At 45.3% G+C, this 12,500-nt stretch overlaps 2 protein-coding genes across 22 annotated transcripts in view; one reads left to right on the forward strand and one right to left on the reverse strand.

Annotated features, from left to right (window-relative positions):
• LOC147023500 (teashirt homolog 3-like) overlaps positions 1-8,221 on the reverse strand; it is a 368,991-nt gene extending 360,770 nt beyond the window's left edge. For 5 of the 7 annotated variants that reach the window (XR_015060228.1, XR_015060231.1, XR_015060230.1 and 2 more), the window contains exon 1: positions 7,926-8,221. Coding sequence is in view for 1 of the 7 variants with exons in the window: in XM_085888963.1 (XP_085745089.1) it covers positions 7,926-7,965 (40 nt within the window). In the remaining 6 variants the exon portion in view is untranslated. The remainder of the gene's footprint in view (positions 1-7,925) is intronic. The other 2 variants (XM_085888959.1, XM_085888963.1) reach the window with 2 other exon arrangements.
• The window catches only part of LOC147023502 (uncharacterized), a 61,668-nt gene continuing 56,230 nt past the window's right edge, over positions 7,063-12,500 (forward strand). For 3 of the 15 annotated variants that reach the window (XM_085888974.1, XM_085888972.1, XM_085888973.1), the window contains exons 1-3: positions 8,385-8,507; positions 10,107-10,322; positions 11,435-11,520. In XM_085888974.1, the coding sequence (XP_085745100.1) occupies positions 8,385-8,507; positions 10,107-10,322; positions 11,435-11,520 (425 nt within the window). Of the gene's footprint in view, positions 7,810-8,384; positions 10,323-11,434; positions 11,521-12,500 lie in introns of those variants that run through there. The other 12 variants (XM_085888964.1, XM_085888968.1, XM_085888971.1 and 9 more) reach the window with 9 other exon arrangements.

The raw sequence follows: 12,500 nt of genomic DNA on the forward strand, positions 1-12,500 counted from the left end.
GATTTTGTGCTTCAAAAACGGATCAAAAACGACACACGCCCACTTTTTGCCGTCCAATCGGTGAGCGAGGGGCGAATTGGCCCCGCCCCCAGGGCGATCGATATATGCAAATTTGTGGATCAAAAAGCCTTCACGCCCACTTTTTCTCGAGCCAATGGGGAGCGAGGTGAAAGGTCAAAGGGAGGGGGTCAAAGGCGAAGTTACGGGGGGATAAAAGGACGGTGTTCGTCAGTCAAGGAGTCGGAACGAGAAGGAAAACGAAAAGGGAGAACGAGAACGAGAAGGAGTCGAAAGGGAGAACGAGAACGAGAAGGAGTCGACAGGGAGAACGAGAACGAGAAGGAGTCGAAAAGGAAAAGGAGAACGAGAAGGAGTCGGAACGGTGGAGAGTCGAGTGTGGAAGTCTGGAGCCCGAAGCCTGCAGTAGCTGGAGAAGCTGAAGAGAGTCAGACGAGGGGGTGCTCGCGTCGGTGCCAGGAGCTGCACGCCCAAGGGAGGCCGGCAGCGCGACCTGGCCGAGGTGGAGACGCACACCAGGGATAATGAAGATCCTCTATACCATCTAATCTAATCTAATCAAAATCTAATCAGCGCTAGCCATCACCCTCTTGAATCACGTGGTGTAATTTGACATTGGTAGCTTCTTCCGTTCTCGAGTTATCGTGCCTATAAACAAACACACAAACAGAAACGGAAGTCATCAATATACTTACGAAATCTTTAGATTTCGTAAGTAACAAAACAAACAGAAAGGGGTGAAAACAGTAACCTCCGATCTTCGATGGCGGAGGTTAATAATAATAATAATAATAATCATAGCACAATAATTGGCAGTAATACAAAGAATAACGTGATACAATGACCAATGTCTGTCAACCAATAATGACCTATATATTGTCTGTCAACCAATAATGACCAATAACGTCTGTCAACCAATGACAGGACACGGTGCTATGACATCACGAATGACGTCACAATTAATGTTGATTTATTTTATTTTATTTTATTTTTTGCACAATTGACGTCACAATTCTTCTTCTTCTTCGTTTGGTATGACTTCACAATCGACGCTGGGGACCTGAGTATGTACCTTTTCAAGGTTTGATGTCGTTCTTCATCCGTTTCAGCTGTTTCCCAAGTGTTTCCAAAGGTTTGATATCGTTCTTCATCCGTTTCAGCTGTTTCCCAAGTGTTTCCCAAGGTTTGAAAGCTGTTTTTCACCAAGGTTTGAATTAATTGTTCAAATTATTAATTAATCCCAAGGTTTGAATTTTCCCAAGGGAAACAGCTGTTTTCCCAAGGGTTTGAAAGCTGTTTTTTTCCCAAGGTTTGAATTAATTGTTGTGCTTGGCAGACATTTGTGAATACATTTACAGAGAGAGGGGCGAGAGAGGAGGGGGGGGGAGAGAGGAGGGGGAAAGAGGGGATGGGAGAGAGGGGGAAAGAGAGGGGGTGAGAGAGGGGAGTGAGAGAGGGGGTGAGAGAGAGGGGCATCACAATTCAAGAGAGGGGGAGAGAGGAGGGGGCGAGAGTGGGGGTGAGAGAGAGGGGCGAGAGAGAGAGGGGCGAGAGAGGAGGGGGGAGAGAGGAGGGGCGAGACTAAGGGGGAGAGAGGGGGGCGAGAGAGAGGGGGCATCACAATTCTTCTTCTTCTTCATTTGATATGACGTCACAATTGATGCTGGGGACCTGAGTATGTTTCCCAGGTGTTTCCCAAGTTATGGCAATTTATGATACGGTTGGTCCGATCTAATTGAAAAAAATGCCCCAATCCAGTCATCGTTACGAGAGCGAAGGAACGAAGCTGCACATACTGGCACACACCTACTGGTACGCACCTACGGGCCCGCACTAGTATATATACAAGCCGGAAGGTGACACGGGTGGTCGCTATATAAGTGCATACTAGTCATACAGTTTTTGACGATTCAGGCTGAAATTTTTTGACAAAGAGGTTGATTATAGTGCGCATAAAAACACCGAAGCCAATTTTCATTTTCGAAAAAAAATATGTATAAAAATATTTTTAGGATTATTTCTAAAATTTCAAAGTCCTGTTGCTGGGCAACGGTGGAGCCCATAGCAACGGTGCTCAAAAGCATTCAAGTAGATCCTGGTATGAACCTACCAGTCAAGTTTCATCAAAATCAGTTGACTCCTCTGGCCTCCAGAGCTGTCCATTACATACATACAGACAGACGGAAAACCTCAGAATAATGGTAGTCTCGCGACCACCCAATATACATACACACATATATATATATATATATATATATATATATATATATATATATATATATATATATATATATATATATATATATATATATATATACATACACAGACATACGTAAATATATATATATATATATATATATATATATATATATATTTATTTTCTTTTTTACATGTTTATTTCAATTGTGATATGTTTATTTCTGGCTGGCGTCAATCTTTATATTTCATCGAAGCCCAGGAACTGAACCCCCCTTTTCCCATTGGCCCTTGGTCTCCACGATCACAGTTTTAACTCTCGTGGCATTTTCCAGGAACCTAACCACCATTATATTTCAGGGTTTACTGGACGTATAAGTAGATAAGAATTCAAATTGATGTGAAAGTCAATTTAATGACAGTTACCTTTTAGTGTACATATAAAATAAATTTGTAAATTGAAAAAGTTTTATTTTTGTGATACATATTCGATTGTCATGTGATTGTCATCCACTTACCACAAAGAAAATATGCAGCAAACAGTATGTGAATTTTTGTACAGTGAATATCGATAAATTATTAAATTATCAACACCAGTTACATTAATGTGAATTACAGTAAGCCCCAATAAAAGTTGCAAGTTAGTGAATATGTGAAATATAGTTTTCATCAGCTTGTTCCTTTCCTTGAAAGTCTATGAGTGGAGTGAGAATGGTGCCAAGGAAGCAACTTTCAACAGAACAGTGTGTGAAGATCCAAATTCTGTGAGAAGAAGGGCAAAAAATGAAGAAAATGTGAAGAAAATAACAATAAAGCTGAAGATCTCCAACAATGGTGTGAGGTACATGCTGTAATGCCTGAAAGAAACTGCCTCAATACAAGACAAGAAAAGGCCAGGAAGACCCAGAAGAACCTCCCCAATGCAGGTTACGCAGCATTTGAAGTTACTCAGCTTACACGATGGAAGAAATTCAAGTCAGCAGCTGACAAATAAAATGAGAGCAGGCTTGAACATCATCATCTCCTCCAGCACTGTGCACAGAAAGCTGATTGCAGCTGGTCTCTCTCCATGGCAGAGTTGCAGCAATGAAACCACTGCCAAGACCACAGAATAAGGTGAAAAGATGGAGATTTACAAGGTAACACCAAGCTAGGGCGACTGAACAATGGGATCGTGTACTTTGGTCTGGTTAATCAAAATTTGAACTTTTTGGATCTAAGAGATGTCAGTTCATACGTCAAAGACCTGGAGAACGTTCTGCCACACAATGTTTGTAGCCTACTGTTAAACACAGGGGAGGCTTTGTGACTGTCTGGGGTTGTATCTCAGTTTTTGGTGTCGGAAAACTTATTAAAATCAATGGGACGTTAACAAAAGAAAACTACAAGCAAATACTGCAGCACCCTGCAATTCCTATAGTGGAAATCGTTTAATCGAAAGAAGCTTCATTTTCAAACAAGATAATTATCCAAAACATAGTTCCAATATAGTGAAACAAGGAACAAGATTTGGAGAACAAGGTTACAGCTGGTGTGCTCCAAGTATTACAATGGCCACGCAAGGGTCTGGATATGAGTCCCATCAAGGCGATATGGAATCATCTGAAAACAGAGAAGAACAAGAGGAACCCAACTAACCTTGCAGAACTGTAGAAAGTACTACAGGACATTTGGCACAATATTCCTGTAAGAGTGCTTCAGTCATATACAGGAAGCATGGGGAAAAGAGTGATGGCACTCAAGAAGGCAAAGGGCGCACATACAATGTATTGACTGAAACAATACAATGACACTGTTCTTGTTATTTACTTCAGCAGTTTGTTTCACGTGAATTTATAAAGGCAGTTAGGTTACAATAATAAATATATATTAATGACTTATCACTAATAATTTGATTAATACACCATAAAGTATGAATATCATTGGAATAACCCAAACTTTTCCTCAGTATTGTGTGTATGTATGTATGTATGTATGTATAATATAGAAATATATATATATATATATATATATATATATATATATATACATATATATACACACATATACACACACACATACATATATAAATATATGTACGGATATGCGTATGTACTGTATATCCAAATGCAAACAATAATGGTCACAGGAAAATGGCAAACTGTTTATGAGATTGGTGAGTGACATACAGTCCATGCCAAGGTAGCTTAAAAGGTAGCTCAGATGATGAAATGAACAAATAATCCAACCTCCTCCTTGCCCACACTCCCTCTGACACTTCACACCTCCTTCCTTTTCCAAGAGTGTAACTTGTAAATTGCAAGCCGAATGTTGGGTTCCCTGATTATTTCTTCTCTCTATCAGTCTGAGTGCCTGTCTATCCTTCTTTGTGTCCTTATGTTTGTCTTACACTGCCTTTAAGATAGAAACGCTCGCCTTTTTTCACGGCACGGAGTCGCATTTGTCTCGCCTTGCCAACGCACCATAGTTTGCCCTTTTGTAGAATAACGGGCTGATTAAAGCGAGGAAGGCAGGGAAAGAAAAAACAGAGAGAAAAGAAACCGTTAGTGCACAGTCTAGTCTGTGGAGTAGCACACAGTTGGTGTATTCAAACGAGTCATATTCACAGATAATGAGAACTGCGCAAAGGCAGAACGTGTGCGGAGCAGCTCCAAACCTGCCCTCTCCCAGCCCACAGAGTGCCACGGAAACCAATGGGTCGCCACGGATGCAACAAAGCATTGACCCCCAGCTCCGATTCCTGCTTCGGGCCTTCCGTACTACCCGCCCACGTTCCCTCCATATCCATTGCCCAAAGCCCCATTCTTTCTGTCTCCACAGAGCCAGAAAATGACCTGAAGATCGACTGCAGTTTTTGAAGAGGCAGTGTGAGATGCAATCCCACCAAGGAGTCCATGTACGATTGTTTAGGTGCAGGCCGGAGTTATGTGTGTATATTCAGACACGCATGCGCTTGGTCCGAGGCTACGTTTCACACGTAAACGCAAATGCGGACGTCACAAGAACGATGATATTGTGAGATGCTGCTGATTGCATGGTTATTTTTCACAGCATGCACCGATTGAGTGTTGCTTTTGCTCAAAAGTGTACTTCAAGAATGTAAGGTTGCCACCATTCTGCATGTGCACAAAAAACACACACTGCACATGTCCTTAATTTTTTTCTATACGAAATGTAAGATTATCTTCTAATCATACCTATGTGCATGAAATGCTTTTACACACAAGTCATGTATACAATACATATTTGATATATATGCTTTCTCATCTGCTTTAAATATATTTTCACAGTGTAATGTTTAGATCTGAAATAATTAAAAAGCTCTCTTCCAAAATATTTATTGGACTGTGTGTTTCATGTATTCCGTTTGCAATTTGAAGCAGCCTTAAGATGGTCTGTGATTTGTTTACAGGTCTATCTGAGAAAAAGAAGAGAAAAAAACAGCACAAACAAACTACTAACCAGCACAAAAGGTGGTGTGAGTTGTCTCGTGCAGGCCAGGTATATGAAATCAAATGCTACGGAACATGTGCAGAATATTGCAAAGTTTAACGGAGAGTCGCAGCGTGCGTGTGAGAGTGCAACAGGCACGGTTATGGCGCATCATGCTGCCGGTGCCTGCATCTCACAAGCCGTCCTGCACACGGATCAGCCTTTCTCGTGCGTGGATAATCTGGGGCATGTGTATGAAGTGCAGTGAACGATTAGCAAGGGACATGTATCTTGCATTTGTGTGGGAAGGAAGAGAACACCTGTCTTCAATTAAATTACAATATAAAAATTGGCTCTTTGACATTCGCAGCTGAGCATAGAGCTCACGATGCTGGGATCACAGGTTCAAGTCCCACACGCTCTATTGATTTGCCTATTGTCTACTAATGTCCTTTCAAGCTACGTGAAAGTTCATCGATATCTCCAAACGTCGTTTAGCGGCGTATGATATCTGTGCAAGGTCCTTTAAGAGGCATATAGAGTAGGCCTATACCATGTAGGATAATTAAATAATCACCTATTTATGCAAGTTATTCATGGAAAATCAACTCGAACGTTTTGCTTGAGACTAAATTTTGTTGCCAAATTAATTTACTGTCTCGTTATGATGAAGTCAAAATAACGAAACTGTGTGTGCATTATACAAAGAAGGTTGCTTGTATTATGCAGTTCCTAATGATACAGCCTTATTACATTTCATATCAATCATATACATACATACATACATAATCAAGAATGTTATCTCGGGTGTTAAAATCCCGTCTGGGTCACGCTGCCCTCGCCGCGACTCGGCACTCAAAGAAGTGAGACAGAAAGCGCGCTCATATGGGATAAGGAAGGAAGGAAGGCCGGCTCACTCCATGAACGCCCCTGCTGACCAGTAAGTAAGGTATCAACTGTAGAACCATTCTCACGGAGGGAAAGCGGGTTCGATTTGTGCTTAGGGTCTCCAGAACTTCTCAGTGTGGTGTCCAGATAGTTTTATTCAATTACTCTACCATATTTTCAAAAATAAATGCCCATGCCCGTGCTGCTGTGGTTGTGGGAAAGAAAATGGATGATATATTGTCGCTACGGTATGGTATCGGAATTAAAATATAAACATTGGACATCCTCACAAGAGTCAGCAATCGCAGAATACAGAGAAAGAGAGAAGACGATAGGTGGCGAGTGTCTGAAAAGCAATTCTCGCCGAACCTTTTCCACTAGTACTGGAGTCTCAGGACTCGGAGTGTCTGTGAGAATATCAAAATGGCCCCGGAGTTTAAACTCACGGGCACTGAAGCGCGAGTTCCAAGTAGAGTGAGTGTGTGAGCTGACACAGAACCTGCACTTAATGTCCAGGGCGAGGGGGTTGGTTGGCTGGTTGGGGGGAGGTTAAAAAGACAGTTAGATGAACAGGCAGACAGGCACAGTGAGGAATTAGGAGAAAGCGTTTCATGGCGTGGTCCTGACGTCAAGCGGCCCGGGTTGCCATGGCGATAGATGTATTGATGTTTATCAGATGAAAGGCTAGCCCGTGACGGGTGATCAATCACGCTTCAAATCAGCGATGGCAAGTGTCTGTAAGAACCAGTTCCAGGCGACAGGTGCGGGCTCTGGGTGCGGAAAACAGAAACAGATCTGGACGAGGCTCGCTGCTCGCACACTCTCCGGGCGCTCCACGCTGTGCCTCCTCCCCACCCACACACACTCTTATATACCCTCTACGCACTCTCCTCACAGTCAAATATAATGAATAATGAATACAATAACTGCAACAAAATGATTTAATTTTAATAATCGGACTGAGGAATGCTGCCGCGGTCGTTACCCTCACAGGGTAGAGGAGCTATAGTCATACGGAGAGCGACAGTAAGATTCTGTACACACACACACACACACACACACTCACACACTCGCACCAAACGGAAAAGTGAACCCGCCGGAGAGAGCGGGCCAAGCGAGGCACAGCAAGCGAGAAAACGAGGGGAGGGGTGGAGGGAGCAAAGCGAAAGAACGGGCAGACACACAAGCGCAGAGAGACGTTCGGGGTAAACAGAGAAGAGAAGGAGCGACGATGGAGAAAGAGGGCGCAAGAGAAGAAGAGGAAGGGAAGATGAGGTATAAGGAGTGATGTGGAAGTATACTCGTCGGCAGCCGAAGCATAGAGAGAGAGAGGGAGAAAGCGCGAAGGAGCGAAGAAGCGCGGGATGAGGCAGGAGTGTGAGCGGGAGTACCTGCGAGCCTCCGAGGCGCTTGCTGCTTCCTGCGTGGCATCGTGAACGTTGTCAGGGCTCCTCGGGCCGCCTTGCCGCAGGCCACGCATCCGGCACGAGTAGCCGCCGGAGAGGAGGCGACGGAGCCGCGGGCGAGGCGCCGCCGCGGCCGCTGCCGCCGCTCGCTCGCTCGGGCGTAATCAATGGCGGCCGCACTCACCCCGCGCTCTCCCTCTCCGACTCCCTCCCTCAGTCAGTCAGGCGGCCGTCCGTCAGGCCGTCAGCCTGTCAGACAGGCGGTGTTGCGGTGACTCCCCATCCCTCCCTCCCCTCCCTTCCCCGTCCCTCTCCTTCCCTCCCTTCCCTTCCCATCCCTCCCCCGCTCTCCCCTGCTTGCTCTCTCGCTCTCTTGCACTCTCTCTCGTGTTCCCTCCCTCTCCTCTCCGTCTGCGATCGCTGTACATAGAGGGAGAGAGGGAGATGGAGGGGGACATGAGGAGAGCGACTGTATGGGACTGTGGGAGTGGAGGGGAGGCGGTTAGTGGGAGTGGAGGTGAAAGGAGAGTTCGAGGGGGAGAGAGTAAGAGTCAAAGAGAGACGAAGGTGAGGTGGTGAGAAAGGAGAAAAGAAACATTTAGAGCAGTTTAGGGAAGGTATGTGTGAATTGTGATGGTGGGGGGAGGAGAAGGAGGAGGAGGAGGAGGAGGAGGAGGAGGAAGAAGAAGAGGAGGAGGAGGAGAACAAAGCTGAGTGTTGATCTACACAAGAGATATGAAGTAAAAGGGGGAGGGATGGAATGAATGGATATGAGAAGAGAAGAGAAGAGAAGATGTCAAGATGACGAAAAAAAGATGAAGATGATTGTAAAGGACCTTCCATGGGGCTCATAACACTCAGGTATTTGGGCGATCCGAAGCGCGAAATGGTCCACAGGGTCAATGGTAAAAAGGAAGAGTATGGAGAGGAGGTGAGATTGAAGAGGAGAGAGTATGAAGAGGAAGAGAACATGAGAAATACAAGGAAAGTGGGAGGAATGTATTGAAGCATCCATCATTTTATGTCTTATCTTAAAGAAGAATATTTTCGTGAAGAGTAACAATGAGAGGAAGAGTGTGTACCTCTGAGTTTCATGTGGAGAGTAACCAATGAAAGGGAGAATATACCGTCCGAGTCATCGTGGTGATCAATGATGGGGAGCACACTTCGAGTGGTGGGAAGTAAACAAAGAGGGAGAGTGGACACACTTTGAGTGGTGGAGAGTATGAACACCGTGTTCTGGAGAGTGTGGTGGAAAGTGGGTGGTGTTCCTGGATTTTTGAAGTGGTGTACGAATGGTGCTCCTGTGGTGTTTGATGCTACGGTGGTATTTGGGTGGTGCTCTGATTGTGTTTGACTGGTGCTCCAGTAGTGTTTGAGTGGTGCTCCGGTGGTGTTTGAGTGGTGCTCCGGTGGTGTTCGAGTGGTGTTTGAGTGGTGCTCCGGTCATGTTTGAGTGATGCTTGAGTGGTGCTCCGGTCATGTTCCAGTGGTGGAAGAGTGGTGTTGCAGTCGTGTTCGAGTGATGCTCCGGTTATGTTTGAGTGGTGCTCGGGTTGTGTTTGAGTGGTGCTCGGGTTGTGTTTGAGTGGTGCTCTGGTCGTGTTCCAGTGGTGGTAGAATTGTGTTTCGGTCGTGTCCGAGTGGTGTTCCAGTTGTGTTTCAGGAGTGGTAGAGTGGTGTTGTGGTCGTGGTGTTGCGGTCATGTTCGAGTGGTGCTCCGGTTGTGTTTGAGTGGTGCTCCAGTTGTGTTCGAGTGGTGCTCCGGTCGTGTTTGAGTGGTGCTCCGACAGTGTTGGAGTGGTGCTCCAGTCATGTTTGAGTGGTGCTCCGATAGTGTTTGAGTGGTGCTCCGGTCGTGTTCGAGCGATGTTCCGGTGAAAGTTAGTGGAGAGATCCCCAAACCCCTTGGTTTTGTTCTCATCCGTGGAGCTAAATGTTGTCCCAAAGGCTCAGAGTGACATCATGTGTTGCGGTCAAGTTCAGTGTCGGCCTGTCCTGTAATTTTTGGTTTGAGGTCATTGTTTGGACTAGTGACGTTATCTGTGTTGATCCCTTGCAGTTTACTCCAAATCTTACTTCTTTGAAAACTACTCACAGTTTTACCGTTTGTTTTTGATCCCAGTTTTTAACAATTGTCTCTCCCTCCCCTTTGTCTCTTGCTAGCGAACCCTTTGCCCTTTTCCTCATTTCGCCCTTTGCCTTTTCACATCGTCCTGTCGCTCGAGTGTGTGTGAGACGAAGAATTTCAAGCCAAGTCGCGTCACACACAAAAGGGCCGATGAAAATGCCGTTTCCCTGCACTTGAAGTCCAACACTCTCTGCACTTGGCTTCGAGTGGTGATGCTGTCTTGCTTGCAGACAAAGAGATGGCACAATGAGGTCGTAACCTCGAATCTCTATAGTCTTCTATTTTTCTTTCTCCTTTCCTCTGTACTATAACACCCATCTCTCGCTCTCTCTAATATATATATATATATATATATATATATATATATATATATATATATATATATATATATATATATATATATATAATATAATTCTGTGTTTCTTGCAACCTTGCGGCTTGGAACAGACGTCCAAACAATGGGTGATCGTATCCGCAACAATGGTAATGACGTGGAAGCACAATTGTATGATCAACAATATCAGTATTCTGCGGCATTTCCATAAACACTGAACTTTCAGTCACACCTTAAGGCCGAGTTGAAACTTTCTTTTGCCGCACACCCGAACACTTCTACGTCGTGTTCCTCATGGCACGGTGAATAAGGTTATTCCCTATTGTATGCCCAAAGTTTGTGGCTGTTGTTATTGTTGTTTGAACATGTGCATACTGCGATGGAAAGGTGTCCTATCTACAGGGTTGGAATTGGAATTCTCAGCCGCTAAATGGTCACGACTTGACGTGATTGCCCATTCCAGTTGTGAGTACAACTTGATGTTGAACTCCTTCAAGCAGTTTGGGTGTTGTACAAAGTAACCAACATAAAGGAAACACTTTTGTCTAGCTGTGTTCCAGTACTGGAAACTTGAGGAGGGGGGAGGGGGTTAATTCGAAATAGACTTACATCTCCAAACTTTTCATGAACCTGTTTGCACGTTATATGTTTTGCATGAGATCCTCTAATCCGACCTTATTACAAACCTGCATTGAACGTGTCTTCATGCTTTCTGTTAAACTGTTTTATTAGCTATAAACGGTGTAAAGAAATTAGGGAGGGAATTCTCGTGTGATTTTTCCCCATCCCTAACCCCCTCTCCACACTTCTCTCTCTATACACCACATATAACCACGTCTTTGCTCGATTAATTTTACAATCTGCTGAGGCCACCACAAAAATTGTAGTCTCTAATATGACATTCACAGAACTTGGCACGATTCTGTTTGTTCAACTATTTCAACCGCACTACTGACTCCTCAAATCCAAATGTTGGCCTCCAATGGTTGTATTTTTTGTTGTTGTTGTTTTGTTGTTTTCTAACCGCAGTTGGAGGTAGAAAACAGACTGGTTCCATCGTGTAAGATCAGGCACCAATGTCGTGGGATTTTTAAAAACGCTTTTCCCCAATCAAGGTGCGTGTGCGACGGTTCAAGAAACTATAAATCATTGTCTGAGCCGTTAGTCAAAGGCAGATCGATTGATTCCTTTAGCGGATGAGGTGCAGCGGACGTGGTGATCCTTGATCGAAACTGTGGTGTCAGTCGCTCGTGACGTGTCATGTTGTAGTGTCATTCACCCGGTCGCTCACGACGTGTCGTGTCGCGGAGTCAGTTGCTTGCAACGTGTCGTGTCGTGGTGTCAGTCGCCCGGTTGCTCGCGACGTGTCATGTCACGGTGGTACACTGACCTCCAAGTTGCCTCTTTTTTCCTTCGACTCAGAACGACCGAGGTCGCGTTAAAGTTTCACGGAGCGGTCTTCTCTCGCCTATACCATGCCACCTAGCGATTGTCTGCCACCACGCCGGGTCCGTGTCCGGGTGTGGGCAGAGATGTTCGCCTCAAAACTCTTACCCAGGTGCACCGCTGCAGGTAAACGGGTGAGAGCGAATCTCTCCTGATCCGGATGCACGCGGGACAGTGCTAAGCACATGAGAAGGGGAGGCGCAGAAAGAGGAGAAGGAGGAGGTGGTGGAGGACCACGCTGAGAGTGAGAGTGAGATGCGGATGATGGGAGGGGGGCCGCCCATCCATCTGTCTGTCCATCTATCCATCTCCGTGCCTTGCCTTGGCCGCACTGTTGAGTGTGCGGCGGGCTCGGTGCGCCGCTGCCCGGCCCGCTGAGTAACATGCCCTGTGAAACAGAGGGGCAGGGCGGTGGGGTGATTCAAAGAGGAAAGAGAATATAGGAGGAGGAGGAGGATGCCTAATTAAGGCCTGTGCCGTCCTGACATGCTCTCAGGCCGGGGGCGATTCCACGTGCACTGCCTTATTGATTTTTACCACGCGTTCACAATATCGCGGTTAGAAACCTTACAACTTCCAGTCGCACTTGTATTCCTGCACTGATTATTTCCTTACGAGGATACTCTCAATACACCGCTGTACACATCAC

The sequence above is a fragment of the Eptatretus burgeri genome, chromosome 7 (genome assembly GCF_056783735.1).
Source record: "Eptatretus burgeri isolate ZD-2024b chromosome 7, Ebu_testis_v1, whole genome shotgun sequence".
In the NCBI taxonomy this organism is placed as follows: Eukaryota; Metazoa; Chordata; class Myxini; order Myxiniformes; family Myxinidae; genus Eptatretus; species Eptatretus burgeri.